Below are 21283 nucleotides of genomic sequence, written 5' to 3' on the forward strand. Positions count from 1 at the left end.
CTGTCTCTGTAAAACTGTACTGATAAAACTGCCTTCTCCTTTCTTTCTCTGCACTGCTCTCTCAAGTAGCTTTTCTTTCTTTTCTCTCTTTATGAGAATTGGGTGTATCCTATTCTGTCAAATCTTTCTCTGATTTGTCACTTTGTTTGCCCCTTAATTAGACATCGCTTTCAAACATGGGTGCTTCCTTCTACAAACTAATTTTACCTTCATTGTTAGGAATTAAAGGTGTATACTTAGGCCATATCTGCATTCCGGCTGGAAGGTCTTTGGATGTAATCAGAGCTGTTGGTTGACAGGAGTACTTGTCTGGAGTCTCTCTGAGAGTTCTTGAGAGGTGACAAGAAATTTAGATTGGTTGTATAGGGTTAATTGAGGAACAACTGTTATCTGAAAGTAGGGCATAGTTATGTGGTGGAGAATATAAATTGGGAGGCTTTTATTATATCACAATAGTTTTGGGAGTGGTGTTCAGGTTTTTAAATAGAAATGTTTTAGGAACATGAATGATTGGGGAGGCTCTTTGCAAATGGTAAGAGAGATGGTTGGTAACAGGTTTTTGGGGTTGCTGTGAAAAAGTTTCCAAAGGGGGACTTGGATGGTTAAGGGCATAAACAGTCAGTAGTGGGGAGAGGACATTGATAACTAGGGTATCAGTAGTGAAAGGGATTGTGACTAACAGAGGCTTTGAAGAGAGGTGCAAAGAAAGTGGGAGGCATTGAAGGAGGGATCAGTGGAGTTTAGGAGAGAGTTTGTTGGATGACCTTGACTCAAGTGAGGGCTTGGCCGTGACAGTGTGTGTGTGTTGGAGAGGAGACAGTTTGGGTTTAGTTATGTCTTGTATTTTGGAGTGCAGGACTTATTCTAAGTGTCTGATGTCTGAGGACGTATAGACAGTTAATGAATTAAGGGGAGTCAGTTGGCAGTGGCTGTGTGGCAATCATTTGGGCAGAAGAAAAGTAAAAGTGTGAGAACAGAGATGATGAGATTTGTGAGGAGCAGGTGATCTTGAGGAGCTGGAGAGTGAGGATGAATATTGATAATAGGGGGCCAGTCTGATGAGGCCATCTAACAGGAAGGAACTGTGTAAAAAGTGTGGGTGGAAGTAGCTGGAGGACCTTCCTGTGTGTGAGAGGGATGGGGTAGGAGGTCTTTGAGAGTCTTTGGATGGGAGTGTAGTGGGTCTGGGACAGAAAGGAAAATGTTTTAAGGAATTGTTTGTGGCTAGGAGGAAGGAGGTTGTGAGGAGGTCCAGAAGCTGCTTAGTATAGGGAACGTATCCGAATGAGTATTTAGGGATCTATGAGACGAGGAAATCTCTTCTCATAGCAGAGATAAGGAGTGGATATGGGCAAGGTGAGGTGTCTATGAGTTGGTGTGAGAGAGGATTTAAGATAGGTGACTTTGGGAAACTAGAGCTGAGCTTTGGAAGGTGAGAGCTGGTAACTTTGGGTGCTGAGGAAACTGAGGAGTGTGCTGGTATCCGATTGGCTATCAGAGAGGGAAGAATGTAAAGGAGCAAGTTATCTGTATACTGAAATAGGCAGGAGAAAAGGTGGAAAAGGCTGGCCAATTCTGTAGTGAGGGTATGGCCAAAACGGTGGGGACTGTCTCTTAGTCTCTGGGGAAGGACAGTTTAGTCATTTGTCGGGATTGTTGAGTATCAGGGGCCATCTATGTGAAGGCAAAACACACTGAGCCATCTCTCCAACATCCAAAAGTATTGAAAAAAAAGTGTCCTTAAGATTTAGGACTGAAGACGGGCACGGTGGTACTTGCCGTTAATCCCAGCACTCAAGGAGGCAGAGGCAGGCTGACTTCTGTGAGTTCGAGGCCAGCCTGGTCTACAAAGCAAGCCCAGGACAACCAAGGCTACATAGAGAAACCCTGTATCAAAAACCAATATATGTACATATGACCAAAAAGTGAGTGGTATTGTGTATGAAAATGGAGAGGCTAGTCTAAGGGTTAGAGACTTGGACATAAAGAGACAACAGTTAATGGAGCAAAGGTTCTGGGCTAGGTGGAAGGTTTCATTTGTATTTTGGGGCTTTTTTTTTTTTAAACTTATTTTGGGAGTATTGTAGGTTGAAGAGTTGTGGCATAGAAATTGCGGATTTAAGGCCTAAGCCGAGGCTGGGAGAGGGTAGCGAGTATGGGGGTTGTAATGTAGGCATAGAGGGCGGATGGTGTGCAGGGAGGGAAGGAGAGGTGGCATCCATGCAAGGGGCTGGTGGAGAAGTGGGCAGACGGCAAGCGGTTTGGGGAGTCTGGAGAGTGTGGGTAGGCAGATGGAGGCCAGGGAAAAGGAGAGGGTAGGAGTATCTTGGGAGCTGTTGTCAGGGTAAAAGGCCAGATTTATGTTAGTTCTGGCGAGGATGTCCTGTCCTAGTGAGGGAATCAGGTGCCAGGGAATGTGGAGAAGAGGCCTTGAAAGGAGCAAGTCAAGAGAGGAATCTGTAGGGGTCTGGAGGACTGGCTGTGCACTCTGAGGATGTGTGAGGGGGAGGGGACTCCACAGAGACAAGGAAATGAATCAGAAACAACCTGCTATCTACCTTAAACCACTTACTTGGACCCATAAATGACATATTTAAACTTCTGAATTGTAATTTCAGATGTATGAATTATTTTCTTAAGCCTGTATAAACTTGTGTCATACATTTTCTTTGACCTATATAACTCAATTGTCGGTCATAAGTTTTAGCAACTCAAATCTTGGTTAGCGTGAAGCCTGTCAGCAAGGCTAACTGGACATATGAAATGGGCTGACCAGGCAGCTGTGTGTTTGCTGTTGCTAAAGCTGCAGTTAGCCATCAATATCTTCAGATATCTGAGAAGGATAAACCCGAGCAGGAAATTAAATGTTTTTTGACTTAATTTTTTTTTAATCAATTAGCATGACAGAGACTTACTTACACAATTGTTTGAGGCTTACGTGGTTTATTGTGGAAGCAGTAAAGTCTTTAGGTGTCAGACAAGACCAACTTTTAATCTTCAGTTGTCCCACAGGGCAGTGGGCTTTTGGATGGTCAGACTCAAATTTGGGAATTTTTTTTTTCTGTAGAGGAAGAACTTGGGAAAATTGACCTTATTTTGATGAGTCAGAGTACAGCAATCAGTCCAAAAGTTTCCATAGTTTGTGTATGCTCTTGGCAGATAGTGAGGCATGGGTAGCTTTTTCCAGTGGTTAGCATTATAACAGTCCAAGTGGGGTCCAGTGCAGTGTTCCACCTGTCTTCCCTTCTTCCTCCTTTTCCTCCTCCTTCTTCTTCCTCTTTTTCTTTTCTTTTCTTTTTTTTTTTTTTTTTTGAGACAGGGTTTCTCTGTCTTGCCTTGGCTCTCATGTACTCACCTTGTAGACCAGGCTGGTCTCAAACTCACAGAGATCTGCACTCACAGAGTGCTGGGATTAAAGGCGTGTGCTGCCACACAGAGATGAATCTCTGTTTATTGTGGGAGGTTTTTATTGAACATTTGAAATGCTGGCTTTAGCAGTTCTCTGAGGAGTTTGAGGACCACTGTTCTATCGAGTATATATAAAGTAGAAAAACTCTGTTAGTTACTTGTTTCAAAGGCTTAACTTTGAAAAAAGACACAGGAAGCCAAATAAAATTTATTTTGTTAATTAATTATGACTATAAATATAGTTATGAACAAATTAAGGAATATGATTATGAGGTAATGATAATTAACTTGCATGTTTTAATAATCTTTAATAGTTTATAATCAGTTAGTATCACATGATTAGGTTTAAGCTGAAGGCAGTGTAATGACAGGAAGGGGTTAATAAGTTGGGAAAACAGCAAGGGCCTGGGCTGAGGGAGGTGTTATTACGAGGTTGTAAATTGTATTGTAGCTCATTTGGTTATCCACAGTGGAGAATTTGGCTTTGGGAAGGGAGGCAGAGCAGGTGCATCAGGCTGGGGGGGAGGAGCGCTTTTTGGAGCCACTCCAAGTGAGGAGGAGGAGGGACTATTGCAGTGGTGCCCCTTGAACAAGCTTTGGGACCCAGTGGGGGCGGGTGGGGGGTGGGGTGTTGCAGCAGCCCTGCACAGGCCTAAGGACATTGCAGAACTTCCAGGAGGAATCTGAGGAACCCAAGGGATAGTAGGGACATCTCAAAGGCCCTAAAGGCCCCAAAGGGGGTTGCTGTAGCCCAGACTTGGGTCTAAGGGAAGTGCAGTTCCTGGGGGGATGGGTGTGACCAGCCAGTGTTGGGGAGGCGGATAGGCTCTGTACTTGAGCACTGACGCCTCATATCTGGACAGATGCAGAGTGGGCGGTGCTGATGGGAGATTGAGTGTGGCCTGGCTGGATGGTTGAGGGGAAGGGTTTTACCGGGGAGAAGGGGGGAGGCTGCTGGAGCCTTGCCAGACCTCAGGCGGGCTGGAAGGAAGGGGGGTGTCTTTGGCACCTGTAGGCAGTAGGGCCTTGGCAGTGGCTGGAGCAGCTGGGGCACAGGACGGCCTGTGAAGCCGTGGGTTTTGCCTCGCCTTGGGCTGTACCACATGGGAGGGCATGCTGCATGGGCAGCACAGCAGCTGGTGGACAGTGCCTGGTAGTCAGTGTTTCTGCAGGGTGCAGAGGGTTAAATGGGACATTAAATGGAGCAAAGGGTTACAGTGGAGTTTGGGAAAGTTCAGAGAGCATAGGGGTCATGCAGAAGGCTTGAAGCAGACAGAAGAGAGAGCAGAAACTTAAAGGATCTTCCCATGTGCTCACAAACATTGTGAAGATCTGGGATAATATTTGGATCCAGAGAGCTGTTAGGTGGCCGCTTAGCTGGGTTATCCAGTGGATATAGAGACCACGCCTGGGCACTATAGTGAACTAATTTAGGAGACTTGATGTCTGAGAGTGTCAGCCATTTGAGATTCCGGAGGAGACATACCGAAGGCGAGTCAGTTGGAATGGAGGGCACCTTCTTGGTGGTAGGAGGGCCTGAGTGGAGACACCAAGCATCCCTGTGTATCTTCAGAGACCGAGGAGTGATCTCTGGGGGGGAGTGGGTCATCATCCAGGCTTCATCACCAAGAGAGAAACTCCAGTGGTCAGAGTAGGCATCTTAGACCTGTTGACAGGATTTTCGGAGTGCGAAGGGGCATGGGACACAGGATTCCAGCAGTGCAAGAAGAGGGAACCCAGACTGGACGAAATGTGCCTAGCTAGCAGCCGGTCTGTGGGAGTCCATCGTAACCAGTGATGGTCGTGGTGGGTGCAGTCTCCCCACTCTCACAGGACAGAGTGAGGACACCAGACACTCGATGGCTGTCACCCGATAACCTGGGGACTATTTAGGACAGCTAGGGTTGGGGAGCTACCAATCAGCTGCTGTTGGATGAGGGAATGGGCCATCAGGAGGACTGGAACGTTTGAAAAAGGGTTGGTTACTGGTCCATTTGAGTCACGACATCAATGTTAGGAGACCTCGAATAGTGGGGTTCCTTTTCAGACCTTGAGTTAGGCACAAACCACACCCAAATACCTGTTTTCACAGAGAGATTCAATTAAGCAGGGAAGACAAGTTAAAGTGGCTGCTTTCTGACTCAGGCAGAAAAACAGCAGCAAATGATGTAACTTTTAATAAGAGAAAAAGGGGAGGTCTGTTACAATGGGCCAGAATGCGGTGATGCAGTGGTGTATTTCGATTGGCCATGTAAATTAGAGGAGGCTTTTGTTTGCTGGACTTCAATAGCTGGACCTTGGTAGTTAGCCTCAGGAGGAGGAAGAAGTGGCCATACAGGGGAATAGACGTTGGTGGCTAGCTTTAGGAATGTAATCTAATGGTTTTTAGCAAGACAGAGAGAATGGGGTACAGGGCAAAGCCTGTCTGAGCCATGCTGGCCAGAGTCCCTTCGCAGATTTCCAGGTTCTAGGACAATCTTCTGCTGGGAATATGCTAACACCCCATACGGCATCCGGGAGCCCTTTGCACCAGCCTTGGGTATCCTTAGGCATACCTGACTCTCAGCCTCTCTGAGGGTCCCCTAGTCTGACCCCCACCTCTCCTTTTCTCTGGCAGTGTGGATGGAGGTGAGCTCTTTGACCGGATCACAGATGAGAAGTACCACCTGACTGAACTGGATGTGGTCTTGTTCACAAGGCAGATCTGTGAGGGTGTGCATTACCTGCACCAGCACTACATCCTGCACCTGGACCTCAAGGTCAGTGCTGTGCCTGGCCCTGGCGCGTCCCGTGTCAAGGCCACCATTCCAATCCCATGCGTGGTCATAGTCTTCACTGCAAAATTGCAGGTGCCTGCTGAGAGTTGTACCTTTGCACTCCAGGCAAGTGCTTGACCCCTGATCTACGTCCCCAAATGTTCCTCCCTCCCTCCCTCCCTCCCTCCCTCCCTCCCTCCCTCCCTCCCTCCCTCGTTTTCTTTCTTTCTTTCTTTCTTTCTTTCTTTCTTTCTTTCTTTCTTTCTTTCTTTCTTTCTTTCTTTCTTTCTTTCTCTTCTCTCTCTCTCTCTCTCTCTCTCTCTCTCTCTCTCTCTCTCTCTCTCTTTCTTTCTTTCTTTCCTTTTAGAGACAAGGTTTCTCTGTGTAACAGTAACAGCCCTGGCTTTCCTGGACTTTGTACAACAGGCTGGCAGTCAAACTTAGAGATCCACCTACCTCTGCCTCCAAGTGCTGGGATTAAAGGTGTGGGCCATCACGCCTGGCTCCCTTCTCCCTTTTTCTAAGATGAGGCTTTCACTGTGTAGTTTATGCTGGCCTCAAATTTGTAACACTCCCTGTTTTAGCCTTCTGAATGCTGGGATGGAGGCTTATGCACCACATCTGGCTAGCCCTATTCTCTGTAATGAGACCAGTCTTGCTTTAGTCTCATTCCTGAAATTCTGGGGACCTGAGCACTGGGTTTTGTTTTGATTTTTTAACTTCCCTGATGAAGTTCTGGGGATGAGGCTCAGTGGTAGAGTGCTTGGCTAGCATGCGCAAAGCCCTAGGTTTGAGCATGCTAGCCAATGAAACTGGGTGGGATGGCATAGATGCATAATTCCAGCATTCAGGGCTAGAGGCAGAAGGGTCAGAAGTTAACGACCAGCCAGAACAGTGGCACACACATGTAATCCCAGAATCCCAGCACTCTGGGAAGCAGAGGCAGGCAGATTGCTGTGAGTTTGAGGTCTTCCTGGTCTACAGAGTGAGTTCCAGGATGGCCAAGGCAACACAGAGAAACCCTGTCTCAGAAAAAAAAAAAAAAAAGCTAAAGACCATTCTTGACTGTACAGCAAACTTGAGGCCAGTATGGGATACATGAGGACCTTGTCTCCAAAAACATAAATAAATAAAATAAACACAGCTGTTTTGATTCTAAAGTGAAGCCAGTGATGAGAAGCACTACCCCAGAGCACTTGACTCACATAGGCAATTCATGGGCTGAGTCTCCATCACAGAGGCATGCTCACACATGCCTGTTTGTTGACATTCATGACATTGATATGACAATTCATGTCAATGACGATCATGTCATTGTCCACATTTTAAAACATGGAGTCTTCATACTGCTGGATCTTTGACTTCTCTTGAAGACTGTGTGTCCGCTTCCTTCTTGGTGAGCAGCAGGTGGTGATGAGCAAGGTCTTGCTTTCTATAGGACAAAAGTCCCTCTTCCTCACGGTCCATACCAATACCTTTTTTTTTTAAAAAAAAAAAAAAGAGTTTTTAATTTTTTGTGTGTGAGTGTGTGTGTGTATGAGAGAGAGAAATGTGCATTTGATTGCAGTTGTCCATGGAGACCGAAAGATGGTGTCAGATGCACTAGAGCTGGAGTTACAGATAGTTGTGAACTTCCAACATGGGTGCTGGGAATTGAACTCAGGTTCTCCACAAGAGGAGCACCTGCTCTTAACCACTGAGCCATTTCTCCAGCCCCCTATGCCAACAACTGTATCATTAGTGCAACTCAGTTATTTTTACTATTTTTCTAGCCCCGTATGACTACCCTGAGCCATTTACTTTCCTTGGAGTCTGGGAAACTGAGGCTTGTGGACAGTAAGTGTGAGAGCTGTAGGCTTCTTTAGCCAGGGTAATAATGGTAAAAATATCTTTCCCCTCCTTTCCTCTTCCAGCCCGAGAACATTCTGTGTGTCAGCCAGACAGGACATCAAATTAAGATCATTGACTTTGGGCTGGCTAGAAGGTAAGGGTGGTGATACTCTGACAAAATTCCTTCTCCAGTAGCACCGCTAGCTCTCTTGAGTATAATTACCTGTCTGAGATCTAACATTTTTTTAAGGTTTGGGGATAGGTACAAGAAAGTTCTTACACAAAGACTGGTGGCCTTCAGCTTGCTATTAATGCAGCAGGTTTGTTGTACAGGCTCTATTTGCCCTAGAAGATTGTGGAATTAACTGTACTTTGAACCACCTGTCTAAGCAGAAGAAAATAGTTATAGGGGACTAATGAACAGGGTTAAAAGCAGACTGAGTTCCATCAGTTCTCCATTCTGCTAGGGACTAAGCTACTCAGTATGTCCACCACCATCCTTGCACTCTAAGGAATACCTAACTTACATATGGAAACACCTATGTGACAGGATAGGGTCATGCCATGATAAGTTGATCTGGAGCCACTAAAGAAATTCTAAAGTACAGTAGTGACACAATGACATTCTTGCTCATATGGGGGTAGTCGTGAGAGGTAAATGGGAATTAAGATGGGTAGCGAACTCTGTTAGGTTCTCCAGTTTCAGTACATTAAATGACTCTTTGGGAATCCCACATTTTCTGGGTAGTTCTGAATATAATATAGCTGAATTTCAACTCTTTTTGAAGTTTTTCCAACATTTCCCTTTTCTTTTCTCTCCTCCCTCCTTACCCCCTTCCTTCCTTCCTGCTGTTTTTGGGGGTGGGGTGGAGTATGGGGAGCCAGTTTTAGGTAGCTCAGTCTGGCCTCAACGATTGTTCTGCAGCAAAGCTGCTCTGACCTTGAAGTCTTGCTCTTCCTGCCTCCACCCACTTACGCTGGGATTATAGCATGTGCCGCCACAAAGCTCTCTTTACTTGTTTATTTTTGAGACAAGGTCTTATTATGTAACCCTTGGCTGGCCTCAAACTTGTGATCTTCCTTCTTCAGTCGCCTGGGTGCTAGGATTATGTGCGTGCGGCTCTGTGGAAAGATTTCTCTGTCATCTTGTTTCCCACAAGGAGCTGTCTTTGTTGCTCTCAGAGCTGCTAGTATCCTCCCCTTCCCCCATCACCCACACAGAAGCAGAGCTAGGTTAGCCTTTGGCTTCTGCCCCCATCCCCTCCCTTCCAGGCACAGCCTGAGCTACACTGGGAGGCTTTTGGGGTCACTCCATCCCTGGCTGAAGTGTGTTACCTGTTTGCAGGAGTGAATTTTATTGCCCCCCATGCTGTTGCTGTAACAGAAATTTGTCACCCCACCACCTTCAGTGAACAGTTTAATCCCCACTACACACTTGAAAATCACATTCAGTCTACAGTGTAGAAAACTTGCTTCACTGTTTCCTAAATGAAGTCTTCTAAAATAGGGATTATTTTGCACATATGTGTGTCTTTTACAAGAGAGTGGTGCTTTTCAGCCCATTTCTCATTTTTACCATTTGCCCCCAGCAGACCTTTCTAGACTTTTTTCCGTACTCACTTTGTCCCCTGCTCCATGGAGTACAGGGCCATAGAAGCACAGTGTATCTGAGTTTGTCCTCTGGCCCTCTGCAAAGCCATAATAGCTAAATAAGCTTTATCTCCCAAGGCTCCCCTTTTGGATCCTTGTGGTATAATATTGCACGTATTGGAATGTACACACAAACTTTGCAGGATACTCTTGAATGCCAGAGGACCACCTGTCACATGACCATTTACAGTGACACACTGAATTCAGAGCAAGAAGCAACCACTAGAAGCTCATGGTGGGAGGGAAGGCTTCTCATGGACAGGGTTTGTATGTGTAGGCAGCGACGATACTGACGAATGTTTAGCTATCAGCTCAGAGGAGGAGGGAAGTGGAGAGACAGGGTTGAGTCTTAATATTTTTTTGGTTTTTGCAAACTGATGAACACAATCAGCTTTCGTGATCTTCTGAGGGTCAGAACCAGTGTGAACAGGAGCTGTAGAGGGGAATCAGGGCAGATGGCATTAGTTGTCCCCTGAGAACAGATGTGAGAGTATGAGCAAGCCAGTCTGAGAAGAACACAGTATAGGAGAACATTAAAGAGGAATCCTGAATGTTAGGCCCAGAAGTTTGAATGTTATCTGACAGGCCACTGAATCTTACTACTCAGTAACTTCATGAAGGTCCCTTGACACTAGCCTGGAAAAATCAGTATCTATGTCACCCAACTTGGCTATTACTAAAGATCAAGTCTTTAAAAACAACAACAACAAAAATTGGACAGCTAATTTGAAATGTTTACCCAAAACCATTATTTGAGATCATTGAGCCGACTCAGTTTAGTTTTACTATTTATTCATTATTTTTTGAGGGTGTTTTGCCTCTGTGTATGTCTGTGCACATGGGCACAGTGCCCACAGAGGCCAGAAGAAGGCATTGGATCCCCTGGAACTGGAGTTACATATGGTTGTGAGCCACCATATGGGCTCTGGCAATTGAACCTGGGTCTTAACCAATGAGCTGTCTCTCCAGCCCCTCAGGGAGGCCAGACATGCACTGTGTCTCCCATTCTTTTCTTGTGGCAGATACTTAGGAGCAGTTATGGCCTAGCTTGGTATTGGCCAAGTGAAATTTTTTACTCACCTTCCATTGACTAAAGCAACTCCTATGGCCAGCCCCAGCATCAGTGGAGTGGAGCTGATTTCGAGGTATCTCTACTTGTAGTGGAGGGATGTCATATTTCAGGACACAACATGTGAAAACAAGACAGAATGAAGCACACTACTGGCTCCTAGACCTCTACTTTAAGTCTTTTGAATACATGCTCAAAAACTGCTAGATCACATAACTCTATTTTTTATTTTATTTTTTATCTCTGCATTTTGTTTTGTTAAGACAAAGTCTGTCACTCAAGCTTGCTTTAACTCATCGTGTAACTTAACCGTAACTTATCCTGGTCTCAAACTCATCTCTGTCCTGCTGCGTCACAGTTTAAGGTACCACAGCCCGCCCACGTCTGTTTTCAGCACTGTCTGCTCCATTTCCCATTCCTTACTTACACTGCATAAAGGATCTGAATTTCTACATTCTAGTTGACACTTGTATATCCTCAGTCCCTCCTTCAGGAGTGTGTATGTGTGTTTTAGTACTGTAGACATTTATATGGGAACCACATCGTAGTTTTAATTTATATTTCCCGCATGAATGTTGATAAATGACCATCTCCCCCCCCCCCTTTTTTTTGAGACAGTTTATTTATTTAATTTTTTGGCTGGCCTTGACTCACTTTGTAGACCAGGCTGGCCTTGGAACTTACATAGATCAGACTGCTTCTGCCTTCCCGGGTGCTGGGATCACAGTTATGGGCTGCCTCTCCCAGCATCCCTTTTCTCACTGTGATCCCTCTAGCACACTGTGCGCTCACTCACTGGAAGCATCGGCCCCATCTGTACTTATTCATGTGGTTGTACACCAAGTGAGATATATTGGTCTCCTCTCATCTTCAGACTGGAAACAGCCAGAAGGACTGTGGCTTTCTGGTCTACCACTAATGTAGAAAGGCTGGAAGGCATGTCTAAGTGTGGTGTTTCCCTGGGAAACTGCTTGTGTAGTGTGAGTATGGGGCTCAGGCAGCATACCTGACAAGCGGGGAAATTTCTTTCTAGGGTCCACATCTGCATCCACTTATTTTCTCCCATGGTGCTTTGAACTCTCTCTGTTTTTCTCAGATACAAACCTCGGGAGAAGCTAAAGGTGAACTTTGGTACTCCAGAGTTCCTGGCCCCAGAAGTTGTTAACTATGAATTTGTCTCATTCCCAACAGACATGTGGAGTGTGGGAGTTATCACCTACATGCTGTGAGTACTGTGGGGGAGGGAGGAGACTTGTTCTGGGAGGGGCTTGGGTTATCCATCCTACATTGATACTCTTAGAAGCACAATTTGGGAAATGTTGTCAGGAACAAAAGAAAGCCACTCATCTGAGGTTGTGCTACAGATGGAGCTGGCTTCTAGTTACTGAATGAAAATGAGGATGGATGGGGTGGGAGGGGAGAGAGGGAAAGTGGGGAGGGAGGGAGGAAGGAATGGAGGGAGAGAGAGAGAGAGAGAGAAGAGTTCATCTTCAGGAACAGACAAGTGGGGAACAGGCTGTTGATTGACAGGAGTACTTATCTGAAGTCCCTTTGACCTGTGAGAGGTAGAACCAAGTCGACTTCCTAAAGCTTACATGAATTTTTTACGTTTACCAAAGAGAGCTGAAAGTTTTGGATATATTAGCATTACCACTGTTTGTAATCTGTATTGAAATCCACATTGTAGATAAAGTAGTAGTGTGCCTTTGATTCATAGTAAAAGCTCGAGAGACCTAGGAAATGCCTCTGGGATAAAATCATTAATACTCTTTCCTCTATTCAGAGGGCTGGATATAGATTGGACAGAGATGGTCTCAGCCCAATGAGAAGAAGCACTGTTAAGTCCATATTTAGAAAGACAACAAAGGAAATTAAAAATTTTGAGCTTGTGACTATGCTAGTAGCGGTCAGTGCTTTACCAGGGCTATATCAGAACCCCATGATTGCTAAAACTCTGAACTTTTGAAGTCTTAGTATATCAACAGTGCAGAAAAGGGAAGAAATCTGAAACATCTTTCACTTTTTACATACCACAGACTTTTACAGCTTGCATTTATTTTCTTAGAGCCTTTCAACACACATAAAATTTATACCTTTTCTTTTTCCATCTAATCATTTACCATGAAACACAGGTGATTGAGAACATTTATTGCAAAGAATAGAAAAAAATGTTGAAATCTGGTTTGTGAGTTTCTCTCTTTCAGAGTGAAGTCTTCCAGCTGGAGACCTAGTAGCTTGATTTTACATTTGAATGGAAACGAACAGGCAGCTGCAGCCTTTTTTTTTTTGGGGGGGGGGAGGACTTTATGCTTGGTGCCTGATACTGTTAACATAAAGCTACAGTTTGCCATCAATATCATTAGAGATCTGAGAGGGTAACTTATAACAGGAAGTATAATTCACATGGCCTATGTAGCAATTCAAATGGTAAAGACTTACTACAACCTGGATGGTTATGTTAGGCTCCTTGGTCTTGATAGCTTTGTTAGGGTCGGTGGTCATAGGTCTTTGGCTGCCACACAGGACAGCATTGCATCTTTAGCTGCCAGACCTGGAAGGTCTCAGAGATTTTCCTGGGGAAGAGGAACCTGGGAAAACTGACCTGCTGTGGCAAGGCAGAGGTGGGCAGACAACCCAAAATGTCCATTGTTTGGGCAGGACCCTGGCAGTGGTGACGAATGGGGCAGTGGTCAGTATTATCATAATCCAGGTGGAGTCTTCTATGCTCCACTGTCTTCTTTGGAGACCTTAGAGCCACTTGTAGGAGCTGGCATTTCTATCATGAGAAGTTGTTCTTCTTTTGTTTGTTTTTTAATTAAACAATTTAAATGCAGCAGATCTCTGAAGAGTTTGAAGACCATTATCTATTAAGTATAACTGATCTAAACAAACTTTACTTATTTTTAGTTACTTGCTGTCTTAGTTAGGGTTTCTAGTGCTGTGACAAAACACCATGATCAAAAAGCAAGTTGGAAAGGAAAGGGCTTATTTGGTTTACGTTTCCATATTGCTGTTCATCATCAAAGGAAGTCAGGACGGGAACCTGCAGGTGGGGGCTGACACAGAGGCCATGAATGGATGCTGATTACTGGATTGCTTCCTATGGCTTGCAGAGCTTGTATTCTTATAGAACCCAGGACCACCAGCCCAGGGATGGCAAGGCTGTAGCTCCCAGGGGGAGGTAAGGAAGCCCCAGAAAGGAGCTGAGAATAAAGGGCACAGAGGAAGTGAGTGTCATGACAGGAATTTCAATCTGGGGTGTCCCCAAGTAGATTGAGAGACTTGTCAGGGAGATATATTCCAAATCACAGAGGAGAGGAGTCTCTTTCTGTGTGATAGGGGCCCAGGAAGTGGAGAGGAGCTTCCTGGTACACCAGTGTGGCTTCTGTAGAAAGGACAAAGCAGACAGCTCTGGGATGGCACTTACCCACTGTGAGTGGAGAAATGAGTGGTTAGAGCAGGTAGAGGAGAAAACTGCTGAAGAGGTGGACTGGGAGAGGTTTTTGGGAAAAGGGAGGGTTCCAATAGAGAGAGAGACACAGAAGTGTTGCTCCCTGGTGGGCCCGGGGGTGTAAGAGGCTTCTTAGTAAGGAGATGCCCATGTGGTGGATGCTCCAGACGATGTAGGAGGCTCCAACAGCCAGAGAGAGGACACTTACCGAGCAGGTGAGAAGAGGCAGGTATGGTTAGAGCAGGTGGAGGCAAGAAGCAGCTGAAGAGATGGATTTGAGAATTTGGAAGCAAATATGGAGGGTGGCAGAGTCATAGGAACAAATGATCTGTACATAGGAGGCTCAAATCAGCGGTTTGGTTTGGAGAGGCTGAGTCCCTTGGAATGGATCTCATTTATGCCAGTCTTGTGGTTTCTGTACCAGATGAATGGAAATAAGGGCATAACTGCTCCCGGGAATAGTTGAGGAGACATTTTTATTGTAGATATGAGGGAGAGAACAGGCAGAGTTATCTTGAAGAGCCCAGACTGAACTGGACCATGAACAGGGGTGGGAGGATTGGGGAGGAGCAAAAAAGGAATAGTAAAGACAAGTGGACCAAGGGAGGAGTCATGGATCAAAAGGCCAAGAGCAAGTCAAGAGACCAAGAAAAGCATGGCAACCAAGAGACCCAAGACAGCATGTAGGCAAAATGGCTGAGCTGTACAGGGAAGTGAAGCTGGGGGAAGGGAAGGCCAGCTCCTGGGAGAGAGAGGTTTAGGGTGGGGGTGCGGTGAGAAGTGCTGACCTGCTGTGGCAAGTGCCTGTGGGAGGAGCCACAGGCACTGACTGTGAGGTCTCAGGGTTTCTTTGAGACCTAACATTAACCACTGAAGATAACTCCAAGCATTTATAGCACAGACATGGGGTATACCTGCGCAAGGCTGGGAAACATGGCTGTATTGTGAAACAGCCCTCAGAGAGATTTATCAGAGGGGTGAGAGAGCTGGGTGTTTACAGCCATGACTCTTAGCAGTTCTTATTTGTGGGTTCTTCTTAAATGTGGAGCCTGGATTAATTTCCTGACATTTCTGGGTGATAAAAACAAGCTTCAGTTGGAAAGACATCAAGAAAAAAAAATATATAGGTGCTGGGTACTAGTCAGGGAAGGGATGCATTACAGTGTTGTGTAACTATGTCACTTCTGACAAAGTGGCCCCCTTTCCCTCTCTGACTGGATTTCCTGAGCTATGTCCTTAGGCCTATTCTAGTTTCATTCTTGTTGCTATGATCCAACGTGAATGGGAAGAGTTTCAGATCACTGCCGCCGTTGAGGAAAGTCAGGGCAGGAGCTCAAGGCAGGAACTTGAATCAGGAACCATACAGGAATGATGCTTTTGGCTCAGGCATGTACCCAAAAAAGCTTAGTTAGCTTTCTTTTATGGCCTGGGACTATAAAAGGCTTCGTGCCTGCTGTACCAGGCTGGGGAAGCATAAGGCCTTTGTCAGTGAGTTAGGTTATCTTTTCTCCATGCTTCAGCCTGAGCCTCATAAAGCTAATATTTTGTTGGCTAGAAGGACAGGAGTATCTATTGGAGCCTGGCTGTCTCAGAAAAACAGAAAGCTGTTTTTAAATAAACACACACACTGGGCATAGTGGGGCACACCTTTAATCCTGACACACAGAAGGCAGAGGCAGGAGGATCTCTGTGAGTTCGAGGCCTGCCTGGTCTACAAAGGGAGACCAGGACAGCCAGGGCTACACAGAGAAACCCTGTCTCAGAAACCACAAACAACAACAACAAATGTACACTTGATAACTGGACACGTTGTGTTAGACTCCACTTTACAGATACCCTAGAGCAGTTCTCCACCTGTGGGTCACGACCCCTTTGGGCATGGACCAACTCTTTCATAAAGGTCACCTAAGACTATTAGAAAACACAGATGTTTACATTATTATTCATGACAGTAGCAAAATTACGGTTATGAAGCAGCAGTAAATTCATGGTTGGGGGTCACCGACACAAGAAGCTGTACTAAAGAGTCACGTTAGGAAGGCTGAGAGCCTCCGCTGTAGGAATAGGAAAGGGTCGCAGTGATAGGTGTTCAGAGCGTCCTTTCCCCCGGCCCTCCCGCGTGAGAACCGCGTGAGCTTGTGAATGCGTGACCGCTGAGCTTGTGTTGTGCTCACCGTCCTTTCTCTCCCCCAAAGGCTCAGCGGTCTGTCCCCATTTCTGGGAGAAACAGATGCAGAGACCATGAATTTTATTGTGAACTGCAGCTGGGATTTCGATGCCGATACCTTCAAAGGGCTGTCAGAGGAAGCCAAGGACTTTGTTTCCCGGTTGCTCATCAAAGAGAAGAGGTATTTTTAGTTGCGGTCACTAGAATGGGTCCTGATCTGTGCTCTGGCGGAATCCTTTCGTCCTGTGGGATTTCTTAGTCCGTTGTTTGGAACATTAAAAGGAATGGCAGCAGGACAAAGGAAATTAGTTTAAAAACAGCTAGGCTAGACAGGCTTAGAGTTATGTTACAAACACGTCCTATTTCTAAGTTATCACTTATAGTAAGCTAACATTGGAAAGAGGTTGAGGTGTGCAGGTGGCCTCCCCGGAGTACAGGTCTGAGGGAATGCTTCATTTCTTGGTCACTGAAGCCTTCTTAGCCTTCAAAAGTGTCTTAGGGTGACTGTTAATGTGACAAATCACCATGACCAAAAGCAACTTGGGGAAGAAAGGGTTTATTTCATTCACAGTTCTTCATTGTAAAGCAGTGAGGGCAGGAACTCAAGCGAGGCAGGAACCTGGCGGCAGGGGCTGATGAAGAGGCCGTGGTGCTCCCTGGTTTGCTCAGCCTGCTTTCTTACAGAGCCCAGGCATGGCACCACCCACAGAGGACTGGCCCGCCCACATCACCCTAATCAAGAAAATGCCCTCCAGCTTGTCTGCAGTTTCTCATTCGAGGGTCCCTCCTCTCAGGTGACCCTAGCTTGTTTAAGTTGACTTAAAACTAGCTGGCACAAACAGCTTTATCAAGGTCAGGGACTGAGCCGTTGAGTTTTTTTGTTTTTTGTTTTTATACTCAGACATAAAAGAGTTGAAAATAACCAGTGACAACAAAAGGATACCCCAGGGCGGGGCAGTGGTGACACACGCCTGTAATCCCAGCACTCAGGAGGCAGAGGAAGGTGGATCTCTCTAAGTTCGAGGCCAGCCTGGTTTACAGAGTGAGCCCAGGACAGCCAGGGCTACACAGAGAAACCCTGTCTTGAAAAACAAAACTCTTGAGAAAGGCTCAAGAGTTCAGGCTTTAGGACAGCTCTGCCCTCTGATCTTCAGAGTTTCTTACTTTCTGAGTGAGAGAAGCCACACTAGGTGAGCCGGAGGATGCTTTACTCTGCCAGGCTTTGTTCAAGCATCGTCTTTTCCTAAGAGCAATCCCAGTCACAGCTTGCCTTCCGTGGTTCTGCCTCAGCCTCAGGTCTCATCCCTCCGTGGGAGGTGTGGTCAGTCTCCGGCAACCTTCTGTGGAGGTCAGGAAACTGACAGCTTACTGGCTTTTGTAAGGAGGGGAGTCTGGGGAATGTGGCATGAATATGCCTAAATAATGAACTTTTTCCCATCAACTTGGACTTCCTACCCAACAGGACAGGCTTTTAGACAGCTCACAAAGGCAAGCGTAACTCACACTCAACATTTCTACCGCTGTTTGACTCCACAGCTGCAGGATGAGTGCCACACAGTGCCTGAAACACGAGTGGTTAAGTCACCTCCCTGCCAAAGCCTCAGGCTCCAGCATTCGTCTCAGGTCCCAACTGTTGCTGCAGAAATATATGGCCCAGAGCAAATGGAAGGTATTTTGTTTTTCCTACAGTAAAAGCTGTCTTTTGAAAGAATTACAGCCAATATTTTACTCATACATGGATTCTAAATATAAGGATTATTTAAAAGGAAGATTTCTCTCTCATGTCATAGCTGCTAGCTTGATTAAAAGATGCCATGGGGCTGGGCATGATGGTGCATGCCTTTAATTCCAGCACTCTGAGAGGCAGGGACAGGGGCAGGGGCAGGCACAGGCAGAGATCGTTATGAGTTCAAGGTTAGCCTAGTCTACACACCCAGTTCCAGGACAGCCAGAGCTACATAATGAGACTAGGTTCCAAGAAACTAACAAAATGCCACAGAACAGAAATCAGTGGCATTAAAGTGATACAGCCTGTAGTTATCTGAATTCTTGATGTACTGGGATGAAACTGAGCATATACTGTCAGTGTTGACAGTAAGGAGGATCCTGGCTTAGCTGTGCGTAGCTTGGAGCGTGATTCTATCATAGTTTAGAAATTGAGATGGGAAAGCCATTTAAACGTCAAAGCTTTTAGATGTTCACCATGGATTTCTTTGGTATCACCAACATAGAACCTATCTCTTTTCTTTTCTTTTCTTTTCTTTTCTTTTCTTTTCTTTTCTTTTCTTTTCTTTTCTTTGCTTTGCTTTGCTTTGCTTTGCTTTGCTTTGCTTTGCTTTGCTTTGCTTTTTGCTTTTTGCTTTTTTCAAATAAGGTTTCTCTGTGTAACAGAGCCCTGGCTGGCCTGGACTAGTTTTGTAGACCATGCTGGCCTCACAGAGATCCACCTGCCTTTGCCTCCCAAGTGCTGGGATTAAAGGTAGGAACCACCACATCCAGCATCACAAAACCTATCATAACAGCAATTTTTTTGTTTGTTTGTTTTTGTTTTTAAACTAGCTTTCCAAAATTTTGGTGTTGACTTAGATCCCCATAGGGGAAAATCAAAAGGATTTTCTGCTAGTCTTGTAATGTCAGGTTCATGGGACCCTCAGAGACCACCAGGAGACGACTCTTGCAATAGCAAGAGAGCTTTATTATGAGAACAATCGAACTTGGGACCCAAATCTCACTGATGCAGCAGTAGAGAAGTGGGAGCTGAGCTCTGAGTGAGCAGGGTTTTTTAAAGGGAAAGTCTGTGAGTATGGGGTTTACATGGCAGCAAGCAGGGGGGTACATTTCTATGACAGCAAGCAGGGGGCCCATGTCTTGATGTTACAGGATTAAGTAAAAGTCAGAGGGGCGAGGTGACCTTCTCTGAGGCACATAATCACAATTGCCATTCTTCTAAACTATATCTGAAACACTCGGGAGAATTTTTCCACCCAATTCTCAACTGATTCTCATTGATTATTGCCAGGGAGATTGTCTTTATTTTCTATGAAGCATTTATTCTGTAATATTTTCTGGAGGCTGTTGCTAGAAGAGTTAACTTTGTTTTCTGCCAAGTGTACATTCTGTGATATTTCCTCGTACTTGAATTCAGCTCCCAGTCAAGATGGCTCCTTATTTCAAACTGGAGTTATACCTAGGCTAATTTAAACTCTTCAGACTCAGAATGTACTCAGTGTTTGTGAGGCTCCTAGTTCAAACCTCAGCATAAAAAACAAAACAACAACAACAAAACAAACAAAAAACCCTCAACATCCAACAAACAAACAAATAAGCAATAAGAAGTCCCCATATAACCCCTTCCTCAACTCAGAAACAGGCAATGTAAACAAAACCCCTTTTCTTGGGAGCCAGTCCTTAAGCATAAATGTACACACAGCCATGTGAGGCAGACATTTCACACCACTTCAGTGGTGTAGGACAGCCTTTTTTCTTTTCTATGCCATCTGTTTTTGTTTGTTTTTGAGAAAGGATTTCTCTGTGTAGCCTAGGCTGTCCTGGACTCATTTTGTAGACCAGGCTGGTCTTAAACTTGGAGAGATCCACCTGCCTCTGCCTCCCTGAGTGCTGGGATCACAGGTGTGGGACACCATGCCTTGCTTGCCATCTGTTCTTTTCTTTTCTTTCTTTCTTTCTTTCTTTCTTTCTTTCTTTCTTTCTTTCTCTTTCTTTCTCTCTCTCTTTCTTTTTTTTTTTTTTAGCTGTTTCTAGTTCACAGGCTCAATTTGATGATCTGATGATGATTTATGAGGCACAATTTGAAAATGTGTTCTAGAGAACTCTATTTTCCTCTTTAAAAGCAGAATACCTTTTCTTCTCAAATGTGCCCCCGAATGTGACTTTCAATTTTTCTGGAAATCTGGTCTGTGCTTAGAGTACCAGGTTTGTTTTTTTTTCCTTTTTATTGAAAATAGACTTTTTTTTCCTATCACATAATATATTGTGATTATGGTTTTCCCTCGCTCTATTACTGCCGGTTCCTCCTCATCTCCTCTCCCATTTGGAGCCTCTACCTTTCTGTCTTTTTTAATTTATTTTTATTTTTTATATTAATTATAGTTTATTTACTTTGAATCCCAGCTGTAGCCCCCTTCCTCATTCCCTCTCAATCTCACCCTCCCTCCCTCATCTCCTCCATGCCCTTCCCTAAGTCCACTGATAGGGGAGGTCCTCCTCCCCTTCCATCTGACTCTAGCTTATCAGGTCTCACCAGGACTGGCTGCAGTGTCCTCCTGTGGCCTAGCTAGGTTGCTCCTCCCATGGGGGGTGGGGAGGTCAAAGAGCTAGCCACTGAGTTCCTGTCAGAGACAGTCCCTGTTCCCCTTACTAGGGAAACTCACTTGGAGACTGAGCTGCCATGGGCTATGTCCGAACAGGGGTTCTAGGTTACATCCATGCATGGTCCTTGGTTGGAGAATCAGTTTCAGACAAGACCCCTGTGCCCAGATATATATGGTCCTTGTGGAGCTCCTGTCCTCTCCAGGTCTTACTAACTCCCCCTTCTTTCATATGGTTCCCTGCACTCTGCCCGAAGTTTGGTTATGAGTCTCAACATCTGCTTTGATACACTACCAGGTAGAGTCTTTCAGAGGCCCTCTGTGGCAGGCTCCTGTCCTGTTTCCTGTTTTCTCCTACTTCCAATGTCCATCTCATTTGTCTTTCTAAGTGAGGACTGCTCATCTTACCCTGGGTCCTCCTTCTTGTTTAGCTTCCTTAAGTGTACAGATTTTAGTATGTTTATCCTATCTTATAGGTCTGTATAAGTGAGTATATACCATGTGTGTCTCTCTGTTCCTGGGATACCTCACTCAGGATGACCTTTTCTAGGTCCCACCATTTGCCTGCAAATTTCATGATTTCCTTGTGTTTAAGACAGGTGCCAGGCACTGGTGGCACAAGCG

At 45.3% G+C, this 21283-nt stretch overlaps 1 protein-coding gene across 3 annotated transcripts in view; it reads left to right on the plus strand.

Annotated features, from left to right (window-relative positions):
- The window catches only part of Mylk3 (myosin light chain kinase 3), a 57365-nt gene that overhangs the window by 33860 nt on the left and 2222 nt on the right, over window positions 1-21283 (plus strand). For 2 of the 3 annotated variants that reach the window (XM_060392302.1, XM_021644695.2), the window contains exons 8-12: window positions 6026-6167; window positions 8078-8148; window positions 11810-11938; window positions 16360-16512; window positions 17868-18000. In XM_060392302.1, coding sequence (XP_060248285.1) covers window positions 6026-6167; window positions 8078-8148; window positions 11810-11938; window positions 16360-16512; window positions 17868-18000 — 628 coding nt within the window. The remainder of the gene's footprint in view (window positions 1-6025; window positions 6168-8077; window positions 8149-11809; window positions 11939-16359; window positions 16513-17867; window positions 18001-21283) is intronic. The other variant, XM_060392301.1, reaches the window with a different exon arrangement.

This window comes from Meriones unguiculatus, chromosome 10 (assembly GCF_030254825.1).
Source record: "Meriones unguiculatus strain TT.TT164.6M chromosome 10, Bangor_MerUng_6.1, whole genome shotgun sequence".
Taxonomy (NCBI): Eukaryota; Metazoa; Chordata; class Mammalia; order Rodentia; family Muridae; genus Meriones; species Meriones unguiculatus.